The 27,681-nt window shown below is 42.8% G+C and overlaps 1 protein-coding gene across 1 annotated transcript; it reads left to right on the top strand.

Annotated features, from left to right (window-relative positions):
- On the top strand, nt 1-27,600 carry Pole2 (DNA polymerase epsilon 2, accessory subunit). Its single transcript, XM_051195923.1, has 19 exons — nt 1-85; nt 1,815-1,915; nt 3,527-3,602; nt 4,162-4,239; nt 4,654-4,747; nt 11,139-11,213; nt 13,822-13,905; nt 14,464-14,520; nt 15,987-16,035; nt 16,648-16,720; nt 17,891-18,063; nt 18,401-18,490; nt 18,808-18,862; nt 19,630-19,689; nt 19,783-19,860; nt 21,284-21,392; nt 23,762-23,938; nt 26,215-26,282; nt 27,496-27,600. The coding sequence occupies exons 1-19, from the start codon at nt 18-20 to the stop codon at nt 27,512-27,514; spliced, it is 1,584 nt and encodes a 527-aa protein (XP_051051880.1). The 5' UTR covers nt 1-17; the 3' UTR covers nt 27,515-27,600.
- Nucleotides 27,601-27,681: the final 81 nt, after the last annotated feature.

Raw genomic sequence — 27,681 nt, 5'->3', positions numbered from 1 at the left:
GGCGCCAAATCGCGAACATGGCGCCGGAGCGGCTACGGGTCCGCGCTGTCTCGGCTTTCAAGCTGCGCGGCTTGCTGCTCAGGGGGTGAGTCGCGAGGCAACCTGTCCCGCCGCAGTGCCCCGGGCGTGCAGAGACCCTTAGAACCTTCTGTTGTAAGAGGAGAGGTCGTTCTGTCGCATTTGAGGCTGCAGAGCCTCCCCGGTTGCCCGCGACTCTCGCGCCGGGTGCAAATGTTACTTCCAGTCTGGGTGGAGCTGCGCCACCGGGGCCCAACTGAGCCCCGGAAGATGCGAGGCTTGAGGACCTCAGATCAGCAGAGGTCCCCGCCCTCTGTGGGATGCGAATCGTTACAGTATTACTTCTGCAGGTTACAGGGAGACTCGTCAAAGGAGAGACCTGGGTAAATCCGTCTCAGTGTCTGTTGGCCACCCGTCTCCGTTTGGGATTCGCATTATTGCCTGGATAACTAAAGACTGGATAGATTTTAAACGTGTTTTTAGTCTTGTGTATGTGTGTGTGTGCAGATTTCCTACTTTACAACTTGCCCAAAAGACAGTTTTCTTGGCTATAATGAGTCTTTTTAGCTCCATAGAATGAACACCTCCAAGAGTTCGCTTATTACATTGTGTTTGCATTTTATAATACACTATACGTTGTCAGTGCCCGCTGAGCTCGGTATGCCTTTATAATCTTGTACATGCAATTTTTTGTTTTTGTTTTTCATAACTGTGAGCTTTATGGAACTTTTAACGTTACATTTTGCCTATTAGTGTTCAAGGTTCAATCTGGGCATACTCTGGGAGAAAGTGAGTGATTGATCAGTTTAGCTCTTCTTTCACTAAAAATGAACTATTATTAAGCTATTAGAAGCTCATTGACTGATTCAGCGAGACATACATTCAAATATTTTCGTTTCAAAGTGCCATGAGAAGAATTAAGCACCATGGAGCTTAACTGTGGAAAGGTAGTGTGTTAGTTTGTCTATTGCCTGTAACTTAGAGACCAAAACCACACTCATGCTTTAGCCTACATTTTATGTGGGCCAGAAATGTAGGGGTTTCAGCTTTGGGTTTCATATACTCCAGTCAAGATGGGGTCATCTCAGATGTCCAGGGTTCCAGCTCATTTAAAAAATTTAAAAGGTATTTTAGCATGATCTGCTTACAGGGATTCATTGTTTTAATTATTTGCTTATTTTTGAATTAATTATTTCAAGCTTTGATACTTCAGGCTTTAGAGGGAGGACTGAGTTTTCAGTTATGTTGGCTTTTTATAAAGTTTGAGTTTTATGAAATTTAAATAAAAGTTTGTTACCACCACCACCATCACATAAAACACTTTTATCAGTGGGGCGGTGGTGGTGCACACTTTTAATCTCAGCACTCGAGAGGCAGAGGCAGTGATCTCTGAGTTCCAGGCCAGCCTTGTTTTCAGAAAGAGATCCAGGACAGTCTCCAAACCTACAGAGAAACTCTGTCTCAAAAAACCAAAACAGTTTTATTAGCTGTCGGTGGTATCACATACCTTTAATCCTTGGTTGGCAGAGGCAGGTGGATCTCTGTGAGTTGAAATCCAACCTGGTCTACAGAGTGAGTTCCAGCATTGCCAGGGCTACACAGAGAAACACTGTCTCAAAAACAAAACAAAACCCAACCCCAACACAAACCAACAAAAATGTTTTATTAGCCAGGGCTGGAAGGAGAGTTTTGTTGAGAAACTATAGGCAAGATGAGAACCACTTGAAGGGAGGAATGAATGGGCACTTTCTGAATGTTGAGAAATTATCAGCCTTGTCTTTCCTTTCTCTCACTAGTGAAGCCACTAAGTTTCTCATTGAAGCTCTTCAGTCTGTTACTGAATTAGAGCTTGAAAAGACCCTAGAAAAGATCATCGATGCAGTTGAAAAGCAGCCCTGTAAGTAACATTTCTGGTGATGCTTAAATTGCTATCGCTTTGTGTCCTCACATTTAGATTTAAATGGAAACCCAAGGATCCATTAAGATATCCCAGGGTTCTGAGAAATACACATCGTAGTATCTTTTCCCAAAAAGTTAGTTCAGTTGTGACCTCAGGATATTCTATTCCTTAAGTGCCCTTTTGTAGTTTCTAATACCCCTGGGGAGGTGGGATTACCATACCCTCTTCCTTTATTCAACTAGGATCTTGTCCTTTAAGTAATTATATTATTACTATTATTTTGCATGTATGTGCGTACACCTATGCCACAGTACGTATATGGAGGCCAGAGGGCAACTTTGGAGTGGGTTCTCTCCTTCTACCACATGGGTCTGAGTATCAAACTCATGTCATCAGAGTTCTGTGGCAAGTGCCTTTATCTACCTGATCACGTCGCCAATCCTGACCTGATCCTTAGTGGTCACTTAATTCTCTCTAAACACCTGTGACTGTCTTATTAAGTTATATACTCCTAAATAGGAGGGAAAGAGAAAAGTGAGAAGGCACAATTTCCATGTTCTATTGGTTAAATAATTCATCTGCTACCATAGGTACCAACCTACAAAGGAGAGATGCTACAATGTTTCTACTGCCCACAGGGTAGGAATTTTAGCCCTCTCTCATCTCTTTCTACATCACATCTTCGGTGATGTAGGAGGTGATATGATGGATACAGGAGAGATTTTTGTTCTCTTTTCACTTCTAAAGGCAAGATTTTAAACACTGTGTTAGTTTTCTATTGCTGTGAAAAAGTATCATGTCCATGGCAACTCTTACGAGGAAAACATTTAATTGAGGGGGCTCACTCACAGTTTCAGAGGTTCAGTCCATTATCTTCATCATGGAACATGATGACATGTAGACAGACTTCGTGCTGGAGGGAAAGCTGAGAGTCCTACATCTTGCAGACAACAGGAAGTTGTCTGAATCACTGGGTGGTATCCTAAGTATAGGAAACCTCAAAGCCTGCCTTCACAGTGACATACATCCTGCAGCAAAGCCACACTTCCTAGTAGTGCCACTCCGTATGAGATTATGGGGGCCAGTTATATTCAAATTCCTACACTCTTCCTTTAGAATACTCCCTCCTTTACGATAACGATTTAGGATTAGTCATAATGATTTATTATTAGTCATTATATATTAGTTTCTAATGACATATGGTATTTTTCCTGGAAATAGTGTGACCACTTTTTGATCAGGCCTGAGTTTGTGTTGCCTTCTTGACTGTTTTAGTTGTGTCCTTGGGCTAATACTCAGAATTGCTCTCCCATTAATGAGAAATGGGTATGTTGAGAGGGATGGTGTGTGTGTGTGTGTGTGTGTGTGTGTGTGTGTGTGTGTGTGTGTGTGTGTGAACCTCAAAAGTATTGCAATTACTGCTGTGTGCTATTATGTCCAGGGTCTCATGTAGCCCAGGTTGGCCACAGATTTCCTATGTAGCCCAGGATAGTCTTGAACTCCTGCTCCTCTTGCTTCCTATTCCCAAGTGCTAGACTTATAGGTGGGTGCTACTATCCCTGAGTCTTTATTCCTGTCTTAAGCATTGACTTTGAACCTCTCTTTCAGTGTCATCAAACATGATCGAACGATCTGTAGTGGAAGCGGCAGTCCAGGAGTGCAGCCAGTCGGTAGATGAGACTATGTATGTGGGTAAAGTTGACATTTTCCTGTGGGAGGGTTGCCAAGTGCTTCTCTTCAAGGGAAAGCAATTAGTGGTCAGTAGATCTACAGAAGAAGCCATTGTTACTTGTTTCATTTTAATCGATAGCCTACATTATACATTTGATGACTGAATGATCTGTCTTTACTATTTTTTTTTTCTAGTGATATTGTAGCATTTGTTTAGTACTGACATGGTGTATTCCCAGTCTGTTTAACAGTCTGTGTGCTGTGAATGAATTAAATTGACCATCAGAAGTCTAACTTACTGCTTGGTGGTTTGTTTGGGACAGGTCTCACTGCTGGCCTTCCTAGTGCAAGGGTTATGGGAAGAGGGCACCGTCACACCTGTCGCCTTCGTATCTCTTGAAAGTAGGATGTACAAGCTAAAAACTTTATCCTTTTATTTGTGACACTATAAAAAATTGGTACATGGCTTGCAGAAAATGTGCAGAGTATGCAAAAATATGCAAAAGGTTATAGTATGAGTTATTAGTGTTGATCTGTATTTTAATATCGGTGTTTTATGGGCTGTTTTTCAGAGAGCATATTTTCAATATCATTGGAGCTTTTGATATTCCACATTTTATATACAATTCGGAAAGAAAAAAATTTCTTCCGTAAGTGTTCCACGTATTGTTTATTGATTTTAATTCTTTTAAGATTGTTTATTTTACATGTATGAGTGTTTTGCCTGAATATACGAGTGTGTACCACACGTGTGCCTTCTGTCCATGGAGTTCAGAAGAAGGCGCTGGATCTTTTGGAGCTGGAGTTAGTTTTTAGGTTCCATATGGATACTGGGAATTGAATTTAGGACCTCTGCAAGAGCAACAGGTGCTCTTATCCACTGGGCCATCTTTCTATTTATTGGTTAAGTTAATTTCAATTATATATTTTTTCACAAAGAATATAATTTTATGTTTCACTTTTGGTTGACTTTTATATTAACATTATATACAGTGTGTGTGTGTGTGTGTGTGTGTGTGTGTGTGTGTGTGTGTACACTTTAAATGACATTCCTTTTCTTCTAGGCTCTCAATGACTAATCATGCTGCACCAACCTTATTTGGAACAGCAAAAGATAAAGCCGAGCTGTATCGGGAACGATACACTATTTTACACCAGGTGAGTTAGTTGGGAGTTGGGGAACATCAGTAGACTGGTGAGAAAAAAGAGCTTTGAGAAATCTCAAGGATATTTAAAGGATGCAATGTTGTAGATTAAAGTTGGTCATTCAAGGCTGGGGATAGGATTCAGACCCAGCTTGTCTGATTTGTCTGAAGCCCACACTATATTCTCTTCAAGCAAAAGTAGGACTTTATTATTTGCTATAAAAGATATATAATGTATTCAGTAGAAGAACCAAGGAGGGCTTCACGGACACTGTGGCATTTCATATGGTACTGTGGACACGCATGGTAACCTTGTTAACAAGGACACAGCAAGGGAAAATGGACTTTGTACAGGAAACAGTAAGCAAGTGAGGCTTGTGTAGAAGTTGAGTTACCTGCCGTCCCAGCTACATGGGAGGCTGAAGCGGGAGAATTACAAATTCAAAGTGTTAGGAATACTGCAGCCTGGGTTGGGATCTCAGGGTACCTGATCCTTTGCTGGGACAGCGAGGATCCTAGTCCCTGGTCCCTGGTCCCCGGTCGGGTGATGAATGGCAGGTGGCTGGGGAAACAGAGACCTGTAGACGTGACTCATATTGGAAGTTGTATTGAGGGGGAGGCAAGAAAATAAGGTAAAGAGACAGAGACAAAGGAAGGTCAGAAGAGAAGAGGGAGACGGGAAAAGTCCTGTCTGCCCCAAGGGAACAGAGGGAAAGAGAGTAAGGAAGAGAAGAGAGCAGAAAGAAAGCATAGCTGGGCAGAGGTCTTTTTATTTATTTATTTTTTTCTCTTTTTAATGGGTCCTTTGCACCTGGGCTGACCAGAGTACTGCCTGAGTGTATTCTGCCAGATGACAGGGGCAGGCCAGCACAACGCCTGAATCCTTACACAAAGTCTACTTAAACTAGAGTGAGTTCAGTAGCCTGGGCAACTTCATGAGACCCTGTGTCAAAATACAAAGCAAGAATACCCATGGCTACAGCTCAGTGAAGCCTAGCATATATGAGACCCTAGGTTCAGTCCCAACCACCACAAAAAAGGTGAGCAAGGTTTTGAACCTCAAGAGTTAAACAGAGTACTGCTAAACAAGAAAGAGGTTGTCTGGGGGTTATGGCCGATTCTGTTTCAAGCATGGGAATTATGGTTGTCAAGGAGCGGATACATAAATGCAGATCAGCAGTGTGGGGCAAGGGCTGGGTTGCTGAGAAGGGTTTAGGAGGCATCTGCAGTAAGGGAAGACCGAGAGAAAGGAAGGCGAAAGGAGGAAGGTCAGAGGGTCAGGGGAGGACTGGGGTGGTGTCGAGTGGCAGGAGTGTAGGGTTTGGGGGTGGGGGTATGACAGGCATAGTAGGCGCTGGAAGAGGCTGAAGAGCTGGGTCTGAGGGTACCTGTCTTCAGGGGTTTCTGTCACACTCGATGTTGGTATCTCATCGCCCCGAGCTGCAGCTCTGCCTGCCATGGTTTTGCATGGAAGATGGTGACTGCCGTTGAATGGAATAATGGAATAGTTCCTCCTGATGGTTGAGGTCTTCCATCGCGTGTTTGGGCCTCATCTGTATTTCCTCCTTTCATGTCTGCCACTTTGATTATCCTGTCGGCTGAGCTACCCTCTTCCGAAACCCACTGTGAGATCCCCAGTTTTGGAAAGCCCCTCTCCAATCCCTCCGTCCTTTTGAAACTTTTCTTCTTTTTTATTATTTTATAAAATATGGGTTTTATTGTGACATGTACTCTCGTACTCTCTCCCGTCCTCCTCCCCTTCATGACCCCTCTTCTATTTTCATGTCTTTTTTTTTTTTTTAATCTAGAGTCTACATATTAGTAAATACAGTACTTCGTCCTTTTCAGTCTGGTTTTAGTGTGGGATGGTCTCTATCTCTGTCTACTATCCTGAAAATAACTTTGTTTTTTCTTGTGGCTGAATAATATTCTATTGTGTGTGTATGCTGACTTTACTTCCTTCCTATGTATATCAGGAGTCGTGCAGCACGATTCTCCCTCTCTCTCTCTCTCTCTCTCTCTCTCTCTCTCTGTGTGTGTGTGTGTGTGTGTGTGTGTGTGTGTGTGTTGAAGACAGAGGTTTCTGTCCCATCTGGTCCTGCCGCCCCTTAGTCTCAAATAAATACACAGAGGTTTATATTAATTATAAACTGTTGGCCGATGGCTCAGTCTTCTTATTTGGCTAGCTCTCTCTTAATTATTAACCTATAACTATTAATCTATGTATTTCCACATGGCCTTATCTTACTTGAGAATGCCTGGGTGCCCCACCTTTCCAGTAGCTACATGGCGTTTCTCTGGCGGCTATATGGTATTTCCCTGTCTGCTCCTGTCTGTCCCTCTCTGCTTCCCTCTCTCCAGCATTCTCCTCACATCTGGTAGCCCCGCCTATACTTCCTGCCTGGCTACTGGCCAATCAGCATTTATTCACCAGCCAATAAGAGAAACATACTCACATCATACAGAAGGACATCGCCCACGCGTGTGGAGGTGTGTAGGGTGTGTACCCATGCACTTAAGTACAGAACTCAGAGAATGGAACACTCAGTGTCCTCCTCTGTGGCTCCGGCTTACTCTCTGCTCAGTGTCTCTCACTGAACCTGGTGCTTGCTGCTTTTCAGCTGGGGTGGTGGCCACCATGGCCAGGTGGTGCCCCTGTCTCCGTTCTCCTCACCTCTCCAGCATTGGGTTAGATGTGTGCACTGCCGTACCGAGCTTTTCAGCTGGGTGCTGGGGATCTGAACTCGGATCCCCTTGCTTCTGCAGCTACTTCCTCACTGGGCTACCTCCCTCCCAAGCCACCGCCAAACCCTTTTATTTTGATGCAGTCCCATTTCTTAGATCTGGTTATTATAAACCTGAGCTATTGGTGTCCGATTCAGAAAGTCGTTGCCTCTGTCTATGTCTAGAAGTGTTTTTATTTTTATTTTTTTCTGTTTCCCTAGTGATTTCAAAGGCTCTTAGATTAAGCTCTTTGATCCATGGTGAACTGACTTTTGTACAAAATGAGAGAGATGAATGGGTTTCGTTGTCTGTGTGGATACCCAGTTCCAGCACCATTTGTCACAGAGGCTTCATTTTTCCAAGGTGTTTTTCTGGCACCTTTTGAAAATTACGTGTCGGTAGCTGCATGAGTTTATTTCTGGGTCCCAGATTCTGTTGCATTGATTGGCATATCTGTTTTTGTTCCAGTGCCATGCAGGTTTTGTTACTATAGCTCTGTAGCATAGCGTGAACTCGGTTATTGTGATAACCTTCAGTATTGTTCTTGCCCAGGATTGCTTTTGCTATTCAGAGATAGAATTGTAGATCTTTTTTTTTTTTTTCTGTTTCTATGCAGAATGCCATTGGAATTTTGATGGGGATTATATTGAACCTCTAGATTGTTTTTGGTAATACAACCATTTTCACAATATTAATTCTGATAACCCATGAACATGAAATGTCTTGCCATTTGAAACCTTTATTGGTCTCCATTTGGATGCAGTTTGTTCTTTATTCAAATGTTGGTGTAGTTTTTCTTGTCCCGCCAGCCTACTGCCTCTTCAGCCCCAAATAAACACACGGACACTATATTAATTATTAAACTGTTGGCTGGTGGCTAGGGCTTCTTACTGGCTAGCTCTCTCTTAATTATTAATCCATTTCTATTAATCTTAATGGAGAACACCTGGCTTGTCCTATCCTCCTAGTCCCTCCATGGCATCCTTGTGACACCTCTCTGCCTACCTTTCCCAGAACTCTCCTCGTCTCCTAGCCTAGCCCATCTTCCTGCCTCTACTGGCTATTGACCACATAGCATTTTATTCATCAACCAATAAGAGAAACATATATGCAGAAGGACATCCCCCATCATCCAAACCCATCAAGCAATATGCCTTCTGTGTAACTTACTTGAATTGGCCTTGCCTTGCATACATCCCCCCCCCCTTTCTATACCACAGCACCCTTTTTCTGAGACGGGGTTTCTCTGTGTAGCCCTGGCTGTCCTGGAACTAGCTCTGGAGACCAGGCTGGCCACGAACTCACAAGATTTTCCTGTCTCTGCCTCCCAAGTTCTGGCATTAAAGGCATGCGCCACCAATGCCCAGTACCATAGTGCTTTTTACCGAGATGTTAACAACTGTCAGTCTCTCTTTCTCTGTTTTGTTTGTATGTCAGAGATACAATTTTGTTGAATGCATGTAGGGTGGTCTCAAGGTCTGTGTAGCCTCAGTTGACCTCCAACTAACTCAAGATCTTCCTGCCTCAGTCATTTGAGTATTGATATTATAGGTTTGTGCAAGCATCCCAGGTCCTCCTCATATGTTTCAAGCCACAGTGTTGTCACCTAGCCCTTCCTTTTGTGTTCCTCAATTGTGAGGTAGAGGAGATGAACTGAAGCCCATTCACATTTGCATTGCATTTGTTTTCCCAGAAATAAATTTGATTTTGCTCTTACTGTGCTTCAGAATATTTCTCAGAGAGGGTCTCACGTTTCTCAGGCTAGCTCCAAACGCATTGTGTAGGGTAACCTTGAACTCTTGATCCTCCCAGCATCAAGAGTGCTGGGATCCAGGGGTGTTCCACCATGGTCAACTTTTCTGTGGTGCTAGGGGTGAACTCAGAGCTATGTGTATGCCAAACAAGCATTGTATCAGCTGAGCCATGTCCCCAAACTCTTCTATAAATTGTCTTTTGTGATTGTGACAAGCTCGAAGTGACTAAAACCAGAGAAGGACTATATTAGTTTGACCTGTGTTACAGGAAGACTAGAGGTCTGTGGTTGCACGCCTGGCTGGATCCAGGTGCTCATCCCACACCATGGGACATCTGTCTTTTTTGTATCTCAGTTTTTTGTTTTTTTTTTAATTATCCTTTTACTGCCTGCTCTAGGGACAAAAGATGGGTGCCATGTTGGCCCTCACGTGTTGCCAGGTTTAGGTCCTAGTGCACCATTTTTGCAAAAAAGATTACCCTTTCAAATAAGTCCTATGGAATAACAAAAATGGCCACTAGTAGCCATAGCAGTTGTCAGAAAGATCCCTCTTTTCCTGCAGCCCTGGCAAAGTCTTCAATGTCTCTTACTGGCCCAGCTTAGTGCACTTGCTTTTCCTTTCAATCCATGTCTCTGCTTCTGTCTTTTATGCCTGTGCTGTCTGTCTTCAGAAGGGGCAAGGGCAGCAGCCTGCCCAAAGTGCATGAATTGATGGGAACGGAGGGCCAGTTCCCTAAATAGTTGCTGTACCTCATCTAAAAGTGCTCACTCACACTAAGCTCTGTCTAGGGTAGTTAATTCTGACAAGGTTGTGTGTTTCGTGGTGGCATGGCTGTAGACTGATGGTTAATCTTAATTGTAACCTGGACTGGATGAAGAAATGCTTAAGAATACCATTGGGTGAGTTTGTGAGGGTAGTCCCAGCTTGAGCAGCTCCATCCACTGGACCAAATACAAGGGAAAACAAGGAAGCAAGCTGAGCAGCCGAGCCTGGTATTTCCCCTGCACTTTTCCATGGGTAGTGTGGAATGTGATTCTCAACCGTGGTTCCCAACCGTGGGCCAAGTAAAATCCTTCAGCCCCTAAGCTTCTTATTGCCAGACTTTGGGTTGCAGCAGTGGATGAGAGAATTAACTCATACAGAGCTTCCCACAGCCTTCTTTCTCTGGTTATCCCAATTTCATGGGCCCAAGTGCCTTGTCTCAGCCTTCTTCTTCCTTCCATATTCTCTCACTTGGGTCTTGTTAAATGATCTCCTTGACCTAGCCTACAACCAGCCCTTACAGTACTGTGTTGTTTGGTGGTGTCTTAGGGTTTCTATGTCTGTGAAGAAACACCATGATCATGGCAACTCTTACATTCAATTGTGGTGGCTCCAAAGGTTCAGTCCATTATCATCATGGCGGGAAGCAAGGCAGCATGCAGCAGACATGGTACTAGAGAAGTAGTTGAGAGTTCTTACATCTCAGCTCACAGGCAACAGGAAGTGGTCTGAGACACTGGACATGACTTGAGCATATATGAGATTTCTATGTCTATCTCCACCATGACACACTTTCTCCAACAAGGGCATACCTGCTCCAACAGAGCCACACCTCCTAATAGAGCCACTCTCTTTGGGGACCATTTTCTTTCAAACCTCCACAGATGGCTTTTCTCTTTCTTACTAGCTTGTAAGCTCAGGCTTTTAAATACTTTTTGTTTTAGGAGTTGCTGTAGGGGATGGGGATTTAGTTCAATGGTAGAGTTGCCTACCTGGTGCAAGGCCCCCGGTTTGCATTGGGGGAATTGCTAGGTATTTGCATGCTGTTTAATTAATACAGGTTTTCAAATGTGTTCCAAATAAGTGACAGCTGTAACAGCTAAGGGACAGTGTTTGTCTTCAGTGTATTAATGGATCTTTCATAAGGCTCTCTCTTTTTCACAGAGGACGCACAGACATGAATTATTTACTCCTCCGGTGATAGGCTCACACCCCGAGGAAAGTGGAAGCAAATTCCAGGTTTGAGCATTGTCTTAATTATTTAGGGGCTATTTATATCAATACATGAGTAATATTCTTGCTGCTTTTTCGTAGTGTGTGGTCATGTGCTATGTGGCACATGTGGAAGTCAGAGGACAACTTACAGGAGTTGGTTCTTTGTTCCACAGTGTGTAACCTGGGCATTGAACTCAGGTCATTAGGCTTGGTGGCAAGGGCTTTTCCCCAGTGAGCCATCCTACCTGGCTAGCTACTTTTAATTCACTGAATTTTTTTAAAAAATTTTTTCTTGAGACAGGGTCTCACTCTGTACCCTAGCTGGCCTGACAGTTGCTATGTAGACAGGCTGGCCCCAGACACACATACTTTTGCCTCCCAATGCTGGGGTTAAAGGCATGAATCATGCCTGGTTAATTCATTGGCTTTTAAATGAAAATAACTCATGTACCTGTTAGACTGGCTTGTGGGCACGGCTGCATAACTGGTGCTGGTGAGGGCCATGCCTACTGCTGTGGGCTCTGTATCTCTCCAATAGAAGGGACTTCATCTTTGGAGCAGGCTGGTTCCAGGGAAACATCCACATAGTCTCTGGCCTCCAGAGCTCTGCACTGACTTTCTGACCAGCTTTTCATTACCCTTCGTGCCCTCAGTCAAAATACAGATTGTTGCCCATCCTTCTCTTGATCACCACAGGCTTGCTCGTCTAAAACGTGCCATATCCATTGTATCAAAGGAACATTGGTTTTCGTGCCCCCACCCCCAGTGTACTGAAGAAGCAGTGAGGGGTGAGTGTGAGAACACAGATGGACCCTACAGTTGTAACTAGAGTGGAGAGGGGCTGGCCTGTGTGCGCCTTCCACTTTTATGGTTTGGAAGATGATTCCCAAACCGCTCTGTCATTGGCCTGGCCGCTGTCAGTCTGTCTGTGGCTCTCCCTTCTTCTAGTGCTCAGGGCCCAGCTTAGGTACAGGCCTTGCCATTTTCCTGAGGGTCTAAATGGATTTTGAAGAAGCCCAGCCCCATCACTCAATGTTCATTGGATTCCCTGCCTTGGTAGATAAGAATTCATTATGCTGAGGAGTCTGCTGGAGACAGAAACAGTAACACTGGATGACGTTAAACCAATGCTGAGTGTGGTGGTGCTGGCCTGTGATCCTCACACTTAGCTGGAGGCACGAGAGTGGGGAATTCAAGCTCATCCTCAGCTCTGTCGTGAGTTCGAAGCCGACTCTGTTTCAAGAAAACAAAAACTAACAAGTGATGCCACACAAAGAGAAAACACTAATAGTACTTGACAGTTTCTGCGCTTTACACTATTACAGCGTAATTTGCGTCATCTTGGAAATTGACATGGCTCACATTTCTCTACCAAAGTCTGTCTGTCTGTTAGGTTTCTGATGTCGGCAGCCCAGATGCAGTACTTCCTCTCCTCTGTCAAAACACTTGAGGCTTACATGGCTGACTAATGTATTGCTATTTTCAATCATCCTGTTCAGTTCTATGCCTGCGACAGTTTTTTTCCTACTTTAGAAACACTTCAGAGCAAGCAGAACCCAAATAGACTATTTATAGAAGCCCAGGGGAAATTCCTTTTATAAACTACAAAAATAGTGTGTTTAATATATATTTGGAAGGCCAGTGGAGCTGAGTGATAGAACATTTGCCTATTATATCTAGAGCCCTGGGTTTGCGTCTAAAAACAACAGTATTTTGCTATGTCTTTGTACTGTGTTGTTTTGAAAATGGAATTCCAAGTGTCAACTCTTTTATTTTATTTACAGATTTTTAATTAATTTTTATGTGTATGTGTGTTTTACCTATATGTGTATATGTGTACCATGTATGCCTTAGGAGGTCAGAAGATGCTGTGTGTCAGATCCACCAGGACTGGACTTACAGATGGTTGTGAGCTGCCATGAGGGGGGCTGGGAACTGAACTCAGGTCTCTACAAGAGCAGCAAGTATTCTGGAGGCCAGAGAGCATCAGATCCTCTGGAACTGGAGTTACAGATGGTTATGATCACCATGTGGGTACTGGAAACTGAACCCCAGTCTGGAGGTTGTGAAAGTTGTCTAACAGCTATGTCCATGTTGTAGTCTAAGAACTGTGAACAGAAATATCAAGCATTGTTTATATTGTATATTGTATATATTTGCAGGAAATTGTAAGCAACTTAATTCTTCTTTAATAGGTGTTTGGAGAAGCTGGGCATGGTGGCTTGGGCAGATCTGTCTGAGTTCAAAGCCAGCCTGGTCTACAAAGTGAGTTCCAGGATAACAAGACTGTTATAGAGGAAATCCTGTCTTAAAAGTGTGTGTATTTTAAGATTATGTGTTTGTAGCCTGGGGGGGATGAGGGGCTGGAACTCACATGAGGTCCAGACTGGCCTCAGGCACAACATTCCTCCTCTGTAGGCATGAATCCCTATGTTTGACTTCTTTGGTTACGTTTTATTTGTTCATTACACAGTGGACATTTTAGCTTTTTGTAGGATGAAACCCAACTTGCAGATTAATTTTCCTGCTGTAGAGCAGCTGTATGTAGTAAACTTGCACTCAGCATTGACTTATCTGTGAGGAAATTAGAATATGCTTTTAATCATTAAGGATTTACTCTGTTTTATTTTAGCTTAAAACAATAGAAACTTTATTGGGCAGTACAACCAAAGTTGGCGATGTGATTGTCCTTGGAATGATAACCCAGCTGAAAGAGGTGAGTTAAGACTGGCTTGCTTGCTTTTTACTTTTGGACTTGAGTTGGTGATGTGTTGCATTGTCATAAGACACACAGGAACGCCTTCAGCACAGAAAGCTTAGGAGCTGACCTCTTCACCTCTGTCCACTCTGTGGTTGTCAGTGGGGAAGACTGACCAGGTGTTCCATTTGCATGGCCTCTGGGTAGACTCCACCTGGCCTCTGCTTGAACTGATGCTACCTTTCTGAATGAGCAAGCTGCTGACCACATCCTGGTGCCCTGGAGGAGATGGATGGTCATTCTCTTAGCCTAAGGCAACTGGTGAGGCAGAATGGCAACCAGCCAGGGCCTTCCTTGTCACCCTGTGGTCTGCAACGGTCGTTCTCAGTACTTGTGAGTCTCCGGTAAGTAGTTAGTCTGAGGTTGCTAAGAAATAGACATAGACATGTGGACTAGGTATTACTCACACCTACAGGTCCACTTCTCCCTGTTGTCACACTAGGTACTATTTTAGTTATTTGTGATAGTAGTCATTTTTATATAAACGTGAGTGTATTTCATTTAATTCTGTTTTAGGGGAAGTTTTTCCTGGAAGATCCTACTGGAACAGTACAGCTGGATCTTAGTAAAGCTATATCCTTAAAGAAAAAATAAAAATTCTGACTGGATTTGATGGCACACACCTTTAATCCCAGCACTTGGGAGGCAGAGGCAGGCAGATCTCTGTGAGTTTGAGACCAGCCTGTTACTCAGAGAGTTCCAGGACAGCCAGGACTGTAACAGAGAAACCTTGTCTTGAAAAAACAAAATAGAAATTCTGAGCCAGGTGTGTTGGCGCATGCCTTGAATCCCAGTTCTTTAGAGACAGAAGCAGGCCAATATCTGTGAGTTTAAGGTCAGCTTTGTCCACATAGTGAGCACTAGTCCCGCTAGGGCTGCATAGTGAGACCCTGTTTTGAATGAATGAATGAATGAATGAATGAATGAATATCTAAAGAATAGCTAAAGAGGTGGCTCAACAGTTAAGAGCATTTGCTGTTACAGGATCTGGGTTAAATTCCCAGCACCCACAGTTCCACCTATAATCCCAGTTCCAGGGGATCTGCTGCCCTCTTCTGGTCGCAGGTACAGACATGCAGGCAAAACCCTTACACATAAAACAGAATAAAGTAATACATTTTTGAAATTTTAATAAGAAAACTCTGCTACAGGCCTGGGAGTTTATCTCCTCGGGAGAGCACCTTCATAGCACTATAAGCATAATAAATAGATAAGTAAATCAAATTATTAAGTTCTATGAACTGGAGAAATTGTTTTTATATCATTCTTAAACTTGTCTCTGGGTCTCCAGTATAACTTCTATGTGGTGGTAACATGGGAATGCAGACATACTCTTAGAGACTAAAGTCTTTCTTATTGGGATATCTGGAGAAATCCCTGTAGGAATTTGTAACATGCCAAGAATGACCTATATGTTATTGTGAAGTTTTCAGTTAATTATTTAAAATTACATTGTGTGTGTGTGTGTGTGTGTGTGTGTGTAATGTATATCCATGTATAGTGCATATGGACATCACAGGACAACTTGCAGGGGTTTGTTCTCTCCTACATTGTGGGTGCTGAGTGTTGAACTTGGTCTTGCCAGTGAGTGCCTTTATCTGTTGAGCCATCAGGTAAATAGACCTGCAGTTTATTATTTAAAAATATTTTCAGGGGCCAGGCGGTGGTGGTGCACACCTTTAGTCCTAGCATCTGTGAGGCAGAGGCGGGTGGATATCTGTGAGTTGGAGACCACAGAGAAACCCTGTCTCTGAAAAAACAACAAAAAAATCTTTTCAGGGCAGAGCATGGGTGCTTACTTGTAATCCTAGTGCTTGGGAAGCTGAGTTTTAAGGCCAGCCTGGGCTACATGTTTCAGCCTTCCCCTGTAACAAACAAACAAGCCCTCCTCAACCTCCCCCTCCCCAACACAAGTACAACCCCCTGAGAGAAATCCCAAAGCACACAGCAAAGCCTGCTGAGCCGTGGGGCTCGGGTTGCATACTGCTATTACTACTATTTGGAGCACAGTGTTGAACGATTCCTTAGCTGCTCCGCACCAGTTCCACAGCGGCTTATACACCGAGGCGTGCTTTGTCCTGGCTGAAGGTAAGTAAGTGCATGCGCCCTTGTCATGTCCTTGCTGGACGGTAAAACTCTTTCTGCTTGGGGAAGACACCTTGTAATTCTAGGGGACATTCACAATAAGCGTGTGACCTCGTCAAGATGAGCAGGTCACTCTTAAGAAAGCAGGCTATCAGGAAGCTTTCAGGGCTGAGGAAAACGCCTTGAGATTAGACAGTGGAGAAAGCCGTACTGCGGGTGTGTACTGAAAACCACTGATGCGCACACGTGTGATGCGTGCGTGAGTCACCGCTGGTAAAACTGACTCTTTGGCGCTTCTTATAGGATAACACACTCAGTCATTTCTCATCTTTCTGGCTGCTCGATCTGTGCTCCAACCTGTGGTGGGACTTCCCCAGCACCCCACCCTAAAAGATGAGCCTATTGGGATGAGTCATGCTTGTTTAATGTAGTTTTACTTATAAAATTTGGACTGCCCGCGGCTCTGGAGCTGGATATCTCTGTAAGATTGGTGACTTCTGTAGTTTAATCCATTGCTTTATGTGGCATGAATCTGTCTTTTTAAAATAGTGTAACTGAACAGATAAAAGTGATTTGTTACCTTTTTTTTTTTTTTTTTTTTTTTTTTTTTTTAAGGTTGGTTTGAAGATCAAGTGTTTCATGTCAATGCCTTTGGATTTCCACCCACCGAGCCCTCTAGTACCACAAGGTATTAAAGTGTTTGATTTCTACACCACAGGAATTTGTAGACTGGCAACAGTGAATGTAACTTAGTTTATCTCAGTTACTGGAAGGTGTCAGACTTTGGGTTGATAGGGAAAAAGCAATGGAAACCCACCTGTGCTAGCTCTAGGAGATCCGATGCCCTCTTTTGGTCCCCTCAGGTACACTCTACTCATGTGGCATGCACTCTCTCTCTCTCTCTCTCTCTCTCTCTCTCTCTCTCTCTCACACACACACACACACACACACACACAAATACTAATAAATAAAAATTTTAAAGTGAAAATAAAGAAAAAATAGACTATAAGGGCATAAAAAGAAAAGTGAATTTAATGAGCCTATACTTGATGCTATTATTTATATAATCTATATAAATTGCCTGTATAAATAATCCTCATTATCTAGTCCAAATCTCTGTCAATGTGCAGAGTGTGGCTCAGTGTGTACAGGACAATGAAACGAAATGAGTTGCCAGGCATTTGGGAAGCCAAGGTAGAAGGTAACACCTTCCTCCTGTTTCACACAGAGGGGTGGTGCAGGGAGCTGCAGGGAGCTCCAGTGGGGGTGGGGGCAGCTAGGGGAGCAACTGAGAGGAGACTCAAATTGCTCCCTCAACACTGAAGGCGCTGAAGTGCACTGTGGCTTTAACCTCTCCTGGAGGTTAACCAGGAGAGGATGACCTGCTGAAAAGCTTCATTGCAGTATGAAGGTGACTTCCCCATAACTGATAGATGGAGTCCTTTCTCCCCATTCTTCCCGGTTAACTTTACACCTCTCACTGTAACTGCAGCAGGGTTATTACAGCTGTGAGCAGAGTGTCTGGCATCTCAGCTGGGTTCTGTTTACTGGCCCCACCCCCTCCTGTGAAGACTGCCAGTATACCCTGCCTTGTGGGTCTCTTGACAGTCTCTTACACTAGCTAATAGCAGCTGATCTGATTAAAATGGAAGTTGCCTCTGCTCTGAGGACAGCTTTTGAAGCATGCATCCTGGATATTCCTTTATAACCTGTTTCCACGTATGTGAGTGTTTGAAATAATTTGCAGGCAACATACTTCATCTCTGGAATACTGTGTTGCACAATTATTGTATCTGGAATTTTTACTTTCTCGGTGAACAGACATGTTATAGAAGATAACTGTGTTGTAATTATATAGGGCGTACTATGGAAATATTAATTTTTTTGGAGGGCCTTCTAATGCATCTGTGAAGACTTCTGCAAAACTGAGACAGCTGGAAGATGAGAACAAGGACGCCATGTTTGTGTTTGTGTCTGATGTGTGGTTGGACCAAGTGCGGGTGCTGGAGAAGCTTCACATAATGTTCTCTGGTACATACATTTCTGTATTCTCTCTTGTTCCGAGGGATTGTGTCCTGGAACTAAATGTTTGTCACTCTGTGTGGGAGAGTGCATCTGTGGGCTTGTTACATGGGAGCCTGAGGTGTGGGTTTGAGCCATGATTAGAGATCAGTCTGGGCAACCCCCAAGCTTTCATTGTTAAAGCCAGCCAGATGTGGTGGCATATACCTTTAATCTAGTCACGTGGGGGGGGGGCAGGTGGGTCTCCGGGAATTCCAGGCTAGCTAGTGAGATCCTGTGTCAAAAATAATTAAATGAATAAAATGAAACTTTCAGCCTTGAAAAGGTATGTTCTTTTATTCTCTAGGTTATTCGCCAGCACCTCCAACCTGCTTTATTCTGTGTGGTAATTTTTCATCTGCACCATATGGAAAAAATCAAGTTCAGGCTTTGAAAGGTATTGAAGATCTTGTTTATAAGAGTGTTTCTAAGATGGGCGATGGGGCACACTGTTAATCCCAGCAATTAGGAGGCAGAGGCAGGTCCATCCCTGTGAGTTTGAAATCAGCCTGGTCTACAGAGTGAGTTCCAAGATAGCCAGAGCTACCCAGAGAAACCCTGTCTTTAAAAACCAAAAAGAAATTAAGTGTTTCTATTTTATATAAACTATAATGATAAATTATGCATAATATTTTAATTAAAGAAACAGGGTTATATTAAATCAACTTTAACATTATGGTTATATACAAATTAAATATCTTTAAATTTTTTTAGACTCTCTAAAGTCTTTGGCAGACATAATATGTGAATACCCAAGTATCCACCAAAGGTAAAGTTCTCTGTGGCTACCTTTTTTGTTTTTAATCCAAAATAGTCTTGTTTTTGTTTTTTGTTTTTTTTTTTTTAAAGAAGAATTATGAAGTTTATATCAGTGATTATAAAGAAATTACCCGTAGAAAGAAAAAGTTGAGAATGTTGAGAGATCCTGGGATAAAATCCTCACATCATCATGTGTGTTACTCTACTCTCTGGATTTATAGTGAAACGAAACTCAGAAGGGAGAGTGGCAAGTTTACTTGTAGCTTTGGTGACGTTGTTGCCTCAAGATGGACCTTCAGTATGATTGTCCATGGCCCCATGTGCCTCTGTAAAGATAAGTTAATGTGGGTGGGCTAGTAAGAAGGCTTAGTGAGTAGAGGGGCTTGCCAAACCTAGTAAATGAGTTTGATTCCCGAGACCCATGTATGCCATAGCAGACACAGACCCATACATACATACATACATGTACACACACTCACATCCAAGTGAGATTCAGAACACCAGCTACACCAGCCACAGTGCAAATGTACAACACTGGATTCTACACTATTAATAATAGTTTTGGATTGGACACTTGTAGCAATTTATTAAAATGCATAAAATTTTTAAAAAGTAGGTAGACACAATGGCAACTACTGAGGCAAGAGGATTGCAGATTCAGGGCAGGCTACACTATTAAAACAGTCTGTGATTCAGCTGAAGGCAGTGACTTAATTTTGATTCCTGGCGGTGTCTCGAGTTCTTGTTTCTAATGGCTGATGTTGGATTTTCCTGCAGTAGCCGGTTTGTATTTGTACCTGGTCCAGAGGACCCTGGATTTGGTTCCATCTTACCAAGGTAATCTTGATTCACATTTTTTTTTTTTTTTTTGGTAGTTAAGAGACTTGTGTAACATTGATAAATCCACCCTCTATCACATTGTTTTTATAGGCCCCCGCTTGCTGAGAGCATCACACAGGAATTCAGACAAAGGGTACCATTTTCAGTTTTCACCACTAACCCTTGCAGGTAAATACTAGCATTCTGTGTTAAACTTCTTTTGCTTCACTTAAAAATTATTTTTCTAATTTATTTCTGAAAGTTGAGTAAATCTAAAAAGAAAATTCGACTTCAGATGCCTCAAGGTCTGAAAAAGTATTTTAACTATAATCAGATACTTAACTAATAGTGAAATTTATGGTCTCTGTGTTGGCAACAGTATTTTCTGCTTTCTCATGAACCCTATCCTTGTGGATCCAGATGTCCACTGTCATCTTTTTCTGGGTGTCTGGTAGATAAATGACAACTCTGATCTTGCCCCAAGCTATCATCTCCTGCCTTCTTTGGGGTCTTTTCTGTCTCATTTTGGGGTACCCTACTTTCCAGTTGCTCAGTCCATAACCATAGAAGTTCCTCTTACACACTTTTGAGTTAGCCCTAGCAACTTCAAGGGTCACCTCTGACCTCTACGACTGGGTGTCTTCTCTAATCTGGATCAATAGCCTCTGAATTGGTCTCTGGCTTCTATTCCTTCCCCTGTGTAGTCTGCCTGATGGGAGATGTCATTCTGTAAATGTGTTTCTCTTATTGGTTAATGAATAAAGCACTTTTGGCAAATAGGAAGGCAAGATAGGCAGGACTAGGAGACAAAAAGGATTCTGGGAGATGTAGGAGGAGATTCATAACATCTGCCCTTAACACAAGAAACCCTATCATGCTGCCCTCCTGTCTTGAAAAATAGGGTCTCTCCTGCTATTCCAACAGCCCGTATGCTTGCAGAGGTAGTCCTGCCCTCCCTGCATGACATGCCCTGTTTCCACTTTGATTTCCTCTCCCACCAGTCTCTGCACCCCAAGCATGCAAGGCGCACTGCAGTCTTAGGTGCTGTGGTATGCCTCTTCCCCTGCCTACAGTGCCTCTCTTCCGGATGTCTTAGGTCATTGTGCCTGAGGAGCCTCTCAGCTTTAACCCTGTCCTAATACCCTAGCCTCCTAAACCCTCTCCTCCCAAGTATGATCCCTCTTCACTTTTCTCTCCTTTCCAACACACATCATTATCATGTCTGTTTAATTTCTTCGTCCTCTTTCCCCATAAGAATGTAAAGTGTATAAGGTTGGTATCTTTTTCTTCTGTTCTGTTCACTTATCTTTTGCATAGTGTTGGGCACATAATAAGAGCTTAGAGGATGGGGAGCGTGTCTCAGTGGAAGAGTGCTTTCATGGGAAATGTAAAGGGCTTGGTTCAAACCATAGCAGTGTGCATGTGAGAGTGTGCACACACGCATACATACACGGGGACGGCTCTAAATTATTAAACTGGAGAACAGATGAGATAGACTGGGTGAATTTCTCCTGTGGTGACCATTGAGAAGTACAGTGGGGGAATATTGATATTAAAAGACATTTAAAGCTATTTTTTTTTTCTGAGGAAGTCAACTACTGCTTTATTTCAGAATTCAGTACTGTACACAAGAAATTATTATCTTTCGTGAAGACTTAGTGAATAAAATGTGTAGAAACTGTGTCCGTTTTCCTAGTAGCAATTTGGATATTCCTACTCATGTAAGTAGTCTTCTTTGATAAACTACCTCTTGTTTTATATTTATTTGTTAATTTATGTATGTGGGAGTTTTACCTGCATGTATATGTGTGTGCCATGTTTGTGCCTGATATCAATGGAGAGGGCATTGGCTCCCTTGAGCCTGGAGTTACAGAGGGCTGTGAGCCTCCGTGTGCGAGTTGGGAATTGAACCCTGGTTCTGGGAAGAGCCACAGTGCTCTTAACCACTGAGTCAGCACTCCAATCCTTGGTTGTTTTAAAAGAAGTGTTTTTTAATTTTGTCATTTATGTGTGTGTATCTTTGAGAGTAGACTATGGGTCCCTTGGAGCTGAGTTACAGGTGTTAGCAAGCAGTCTGACATGGGCGCTGGGGTCTGAACTTGGTTCTTCATGATTGCTTAAGCACTGAGCCTTCTCTTCAACTATTGTGGGCTTTTTTGGTTTTGTTTTGTTTTGTTTGTTTGCTTTTCAAGACAGCTTTTCTTCATAACTCTGGATGTCCTGGAACTCACTCTGTAGATCAGGGTGGCCTGGAACTCACAGAGATCCTCCTGAGTGCTGGAATTTAAGGCATGTGCCACACCCCCTCTTCCCAGCTTTTATTGAGCTATTTGAAATGTTACATTTTATAAACTTTGTTGAGCTACTTACTTTTTGCTTTTGATGTATCCTTGTGGTTAAGGTAGTAATGGAACCCTGTTCTTACATGAGTGCTTGTGGCTGTCTACTGAAGAGCCTAGGGACAGAACTGGAAGGCCAGAGCAAGTGGGGACTTTGTTTGAAGCTTCTCATTTCCCTTTAGAACTCTTAGGTTTGGCTGGGCAGTGGTGGTGCACAACTTTAATCCCACCATTCGGCAGGGCAGGGGTGGGGGACAGAGGCAGGAGGATCTTGTGAGTTGGAGGCCAGACTGGTCTACAGAGCAAAATCCAGGACAGCCAGGACAGAGAAACCCTGCCATAACCCCCTTCCCCTTCAAAAAAGAAACTCTTAGGTTTACTTCATAGTATTATTTTTATTAAATATTCATATTTCTCATGTTTATTATATATTTCATATGGTGTGTCCATATTAGGAGGACATGCAGTGTTTATGTTGTAAATTCAAAGTTCCCAAATATACAGTTGTCATTGGGAGGTATGGAATTAAATCACTTTTATTGTTACAAGAAGGTTTTTTATTGTTACAAGAAGGTTGTTGTTGTTGTTGTTGTTGTTGTGTGTGTGTGTGTATGTGTGTGTGTGTGTGTGTGTGTAGCCCAGGGTGTTTGCTGCTGACTCATGACTTATGAGGGTATTATTTTTATTTGTACTTGTGTGTGTGTGTGGTGAAGGGGGAGAGGAGTATGCACATGCCATGGCACGCATGTGGTGGCCAGAGAAGAGTCTGTGACATCAGTTCTTTGTCCTTCCCATGCTCAGTGGACCCAGCTCAGGCCACCAGGCTTACATTGTGGGTGGCAAGCCCTGTATCCACTGAGAAATCCTAGCAGCCCTGCAAAATTGTTGCAGTTGTGATTTTTCTTTTTAATAAATATGTTTTCTTGGCTCATACATTAGCATGACTTTTTAAAAAAAGATTTATTTATTATTTTATTTATTATATATACAGTGTTCTGCTTGCATATGTGCCTGCATGGCTGGAGGGTATCAGATCTCATTATAGATGGTTGTGAGCCACCATGTGTTTATTCTTAACCACTGAGCCATCTCTCCAGCCCGGTTTTCCCTCCCTCCCTCCCTCTATCCCTCCCTCCCTCCCTCCCTCCCTCCCTCCCTCCCTTCCTCCCTCCCTCCCTCCATTCCTCCCTTCCTTTCTTTTCTTTTCCCTTTTTAAAGAGATGGGTCTTAATGAGTTACCCTGGTTGGCCTAAACTCATAGGCTCAAATAACTTCTCTTAACCTCCTCTATAGCTGGGACAACAGGCTAACACGTCCACCACTATCAAGTTGTTGTTACTGTAATTTTAGATTTTTTTGAGACAAGGTCTCCTCCTGAAGCTTAGGCTAGACTCAAATTCATGGCAATACTCAGCCTCCTAATTAGTGGGAGTACAGATTACCTCACTTCCCCTCCCCCTTTTTTTTTCCTTAATGAACTGAATTAGGAAGTAACTTTATTATATGTATGGTTAATTCATAATGACTAAAGGGAGGGTCGGTGATACGATAAGTGGTGTTAGATGAAAACTTAAATTGTTCTTCCCCTAGATTGTGTGATACTTTCATTCTAAAAGCAGTGTTTGTTGGTGCTCTGTGATTCCCTTGTTTTGTAAATATTCCAGGTCTTCACGGAAACCATTTAAAACTACTTGTTTCACTATTCTTGCTTTCACTGACGAACTGTTTTTGCTTTGTTTGTGTTGTTCTAGTTCGTGAAGACAGTCTTATCTCAGGGACACCTGACTCCTCTGCCTCTCTATGTGTGCCCCGTCCACTGGGCATATGATTACGCCTTGAGAGTGTACCCTGTGCCAGATCTGCTGGTCATTGCAGACAAGTATGATCCTTTCACGGTGACCAACACTGATTGCCTCTGCATAAACCCTGTAAGTATGCCATGGATGGTGTAGAGTGCAGCACATTTTTCTTTTCTCTAACTTTAAAAGTTACTTCTTTATTTCTCTGTGTGTGTGTGTGAGAGAGAGTCTATGTGTGGCAGTGTGTATGTGTCTCTGTGTGTCTTTATGTGTATGCCTGTGTGTCTGTAGGGGGGCAGGGTATGTGTGTGTGTGGCAGGGTGTGTGTTTGTGTGTCTCTGTGTGTCTTTATGTGTATGCCTGTGTGTCTGTAGGGGGGCAGGGTATGTGTGTGTGTGTCTGTGTGTGTATGTGTGCGCGCGCATGTGTGTGTGTGTGTTGGTGGGTGTGTATGTGTTTGTGCATGTGTGCGTGTGAGTGTGTGTGGGCTGTATGCTATGGTGGGAGTCAGTTCTCTCCTTCCACCATGTGGGTCCCAAAGATGGAACCAAGGTTGTCAGGCTCAGCAGCAAGTACCTTATCTGTGGAGCCACTTTGTGCCCTATAGCACATTTCTATAGAGAATAAAATCATCATGATAAAATAGTCAAACACTGATATAATTTGGTATACATAGTAGATTCCTAAATTCTCAGTATGCGATGTAACTATCAAGTATTGTAGTTTCTTTCATTGTTTTTTTCCAGATAGGGTATCTCTGTATAGTTCTGGCTGTCCTGGATCTTACTCTGTTATCAGGATGGTCTTGAACTCAGAGATCCACCCGCCTCTGCCTCCCCAGTGCTGAGATTAAAGGTGTGTACCACCAGTACCAGCAACTGATTCTTGTGGATTTTAAATCTTAATACTTCTTTATTTCATTTGGGTCACATCTAGAAGCATTATGACTTGGGTTGGTTACTTTTGTCAAATGTGCATTTGTGTGGTTTTCTCTACACAGGGCTAATCATCACCCTTGGCATTTTTGCATCTTGGACCAAGTAATTCTTGGTTGTCGGAGCTTTCATGTGCACTGTGGGAAGCTCAGCAGCAGCCTCTACCCCCCTTGGATGCTGCTTACATCTTTCACTTGTGACAGTCTTAAGTACCCCTAGATATTTGCTGAATGTCTCTGATTGAGAATTACTCTCTAAAGATCAGCCTTCTCTCAGGTTAACTCACTGGCTTCACTGCATCAATTTGTGGTTCAGTTTTCAGTCTTTTTCTTGTTTTAGATTTATTTTATATGTATAAATGTTTTGCTTCTGTGTGTGCATGTACACAATGTGTGTGACTGGTGACTGAGGTTGTCCAAAGAGGGTACTGGATCCCCTAGAACTGGAGTTGTGGATGACTGTGAGCTGCCATGTGTGCTGGGAACCGAATCTGGGTCCTCTGCACGAGCAGGCAGTTCTCTTAACAGCTCTGCCATCTCTCCAGCCCCTCTGTCTTCATTACATTCAAATATCCTTTCACACTGAGGCTATTTCCTCATTGGTTATTCTCTTTAGATAGTTGCTACATCTTTGGACATTTTCTTAGTTGACACTTTTAAAACGTACCTTACCAATGTGTTTTCCTACTCTTTGACCTTGAACTGTATGAACAACCCCCTCTATCATCATTCCCTTTTTATATTATTCAGTCCTTTTGGTCAGGTTCAAAACTTGGTTTTGATATTGCTTCATTGTTTTTTATTAAAAAAGATAATTCTTAATTTTTAAGTTATTCGTATGGTGTCTGTGTGGCTATGTGCATTTGAGTGCAGGTGCCCACAGACACCAGGGGTGTTGGATGCTCCTGAAGGGGAAATGGTTGTGAGCCACCTGAAGTGGGTGCTGGGAATTGAACTTGCATCCTCTCAAAGAACAGTGTATGTGCTTAACTGCTGAGCCAACTCCCCCCCCCCGCCCCATTCTGTTCTTTATCTTGCTTGCTGTAGGCCAGGCATTGATTCATGGCTTCAGACAGACTGAAAAGCTCAAGTGTTTGTGGTAACATTGGGACTTCATCATAGACAGCTGCTTGTGGTTCCTGCTCAGTGGTGCTGGGGGCATACTGGGATCCTGTCAACCCCTCACTAAGGGGAAAGGCAGGGAAAATTCCTTGGACACAAGGTCTGTCTTCTACACGTTTAATATTTTATAGTATTACTTGTTTCCGTGTTGACTGGAACCATGCCAAAGCATTTCCAGAGACATTTTGTTGGAATAAAACTGGTCAACTTAAAAGGCTACTAGATTGTGACATTTTATAGTAACCTCTAAAAAAAACTGTGCTAACATCTGTCTCAAATCTCGACTAAGAAATGAGATTCTTTTTTTACAAGCCAAATAGTCACTTATGGACATTTTTTGTCTCCAAAGGGCTCTTTTCCAAGAAGTGGATTTGCATTCAAAGTTTTTTACCCTTCCAGCAAGACAGTGGAAGACAGGTGAGCATGGCTTTCTCTTGCTTTGCTATTGCTGGAAGTCATATGTGATAGATAGCTTATATTTTCCTTGCATGTCTGCAGTAGCCCACTGGGAATGCTTCGGACTGAACAGTAGTTAATGCTAAGTTCTTGCTTGGTTTCTTTCTGTTGATAAGAACTTTTCCAGTGGCTTCTTGAGTTGGCTGTATAGGTGGGCTAGCTTCCACAAATGTTGACACCTGAGGATGCTTCCTATTCTTCCCATAGGTCAGTCCTATCCTCTACATGGCTGTTTCTCAAAGCCTCTGCAAACCACACTGGCAGCAAAGTAGACAGAAGCTAGATATGTGTAGTGATGGGGTTCAAAGATCTTAGGAAAGAACACCTGATCACAAGAGGGCATCAGGTCTCCTGGGCCTGGAATTATAGATATTTGTGTGCTGCCTGATGTGGGTGCTGGGAACTGAACTGTCTACTCCAAGAACATCAAGTATTCTAAGCCACCTTTCCAACTCCCTAGCCACATTTTTTTTTCCAAAGGACAGTTTTGCCAGGCAGTGGTGGCTAATGCCTTTAATCTCAACACTAGGAAGGCAGAGGTAGGCAGATTCTCTGAGATTTTGGTCAGCCTGGTCTACAGAGCGAGTTCCAGGACAGGCTCCAAAGCTTACAGAGAAACCAAGGGGAAAAGAGAGAGAGAGAGAGAGAGAGAATCATTATGTAGCTATTAGCTCTAATAGGATTAAAGGCATGTACCACCACACTCAGTTTTTTGAGTGCATTTTTAAATCATGCATCCCTCCCACCCACCAATGTATTGTGCTGTAGTTTGAACTCAGGGTCTTGGACATACTAGGCAAGTGTCTTACCAATTAGTTATGTCTCCACCCCATGTTTTTTGAGGGTAGCACAGGCTGGCCTGAACTTGCAGTCCCACCTCAGCCTCTGGAATGTTGGAATTATAAGTGTGTCATATCACACTCAGCTTTCATTTCTTGTGTTTTTGTTTGAGCCAGTCTTAGCTGGACTGGAACTTATTGTGTAGCCCAAGCTGGCCTTGGAAGTTGCAACAAGTCTTGCTATTTTTTTATTAGACTACCTTTATAAAGATGTATCCTTTTAGGAGAACAAGTTGGGTGTGAGACATAATTTGGGTTTCCTCTTGAATTTGCAACAATGCGCGTGTATTTATAAAAATAATAATGCATAATTTTATTTTACTTTTCTATTTCAGCAAACTTCAGGGATTTTGAAACTCAAGAGGATAAATGAAATTTCTTATTTTTATCTTGTGTAATATGTATATTAAATTGTAATAAAGTTATAGTAAACCTTAAAATGTTCTGCACAAGTTGTATTTTATGAAAATTTGATGTTATGATACATTTCAGAAAGTTTTATAGACAAAGTATCTTCTCTG

Source organism: Phodopus roborovskii, unplaced genomic scaffold, assembly GCF_943737965.1.
Source record: "Phodopus roborovskii unplaced genomic scaffold, PHOROB, whole genome shotgun sequence".
NCBI classification, from domain to species: Eukaryota; Metazoa; Chordata; class Mammalia; order Rodentia; family Cricetidae; genus Phodopus; species Phodopus roborovskii.
This window is presented reverse-complemented; position numbering and strand designations above follow the sequence as displayed.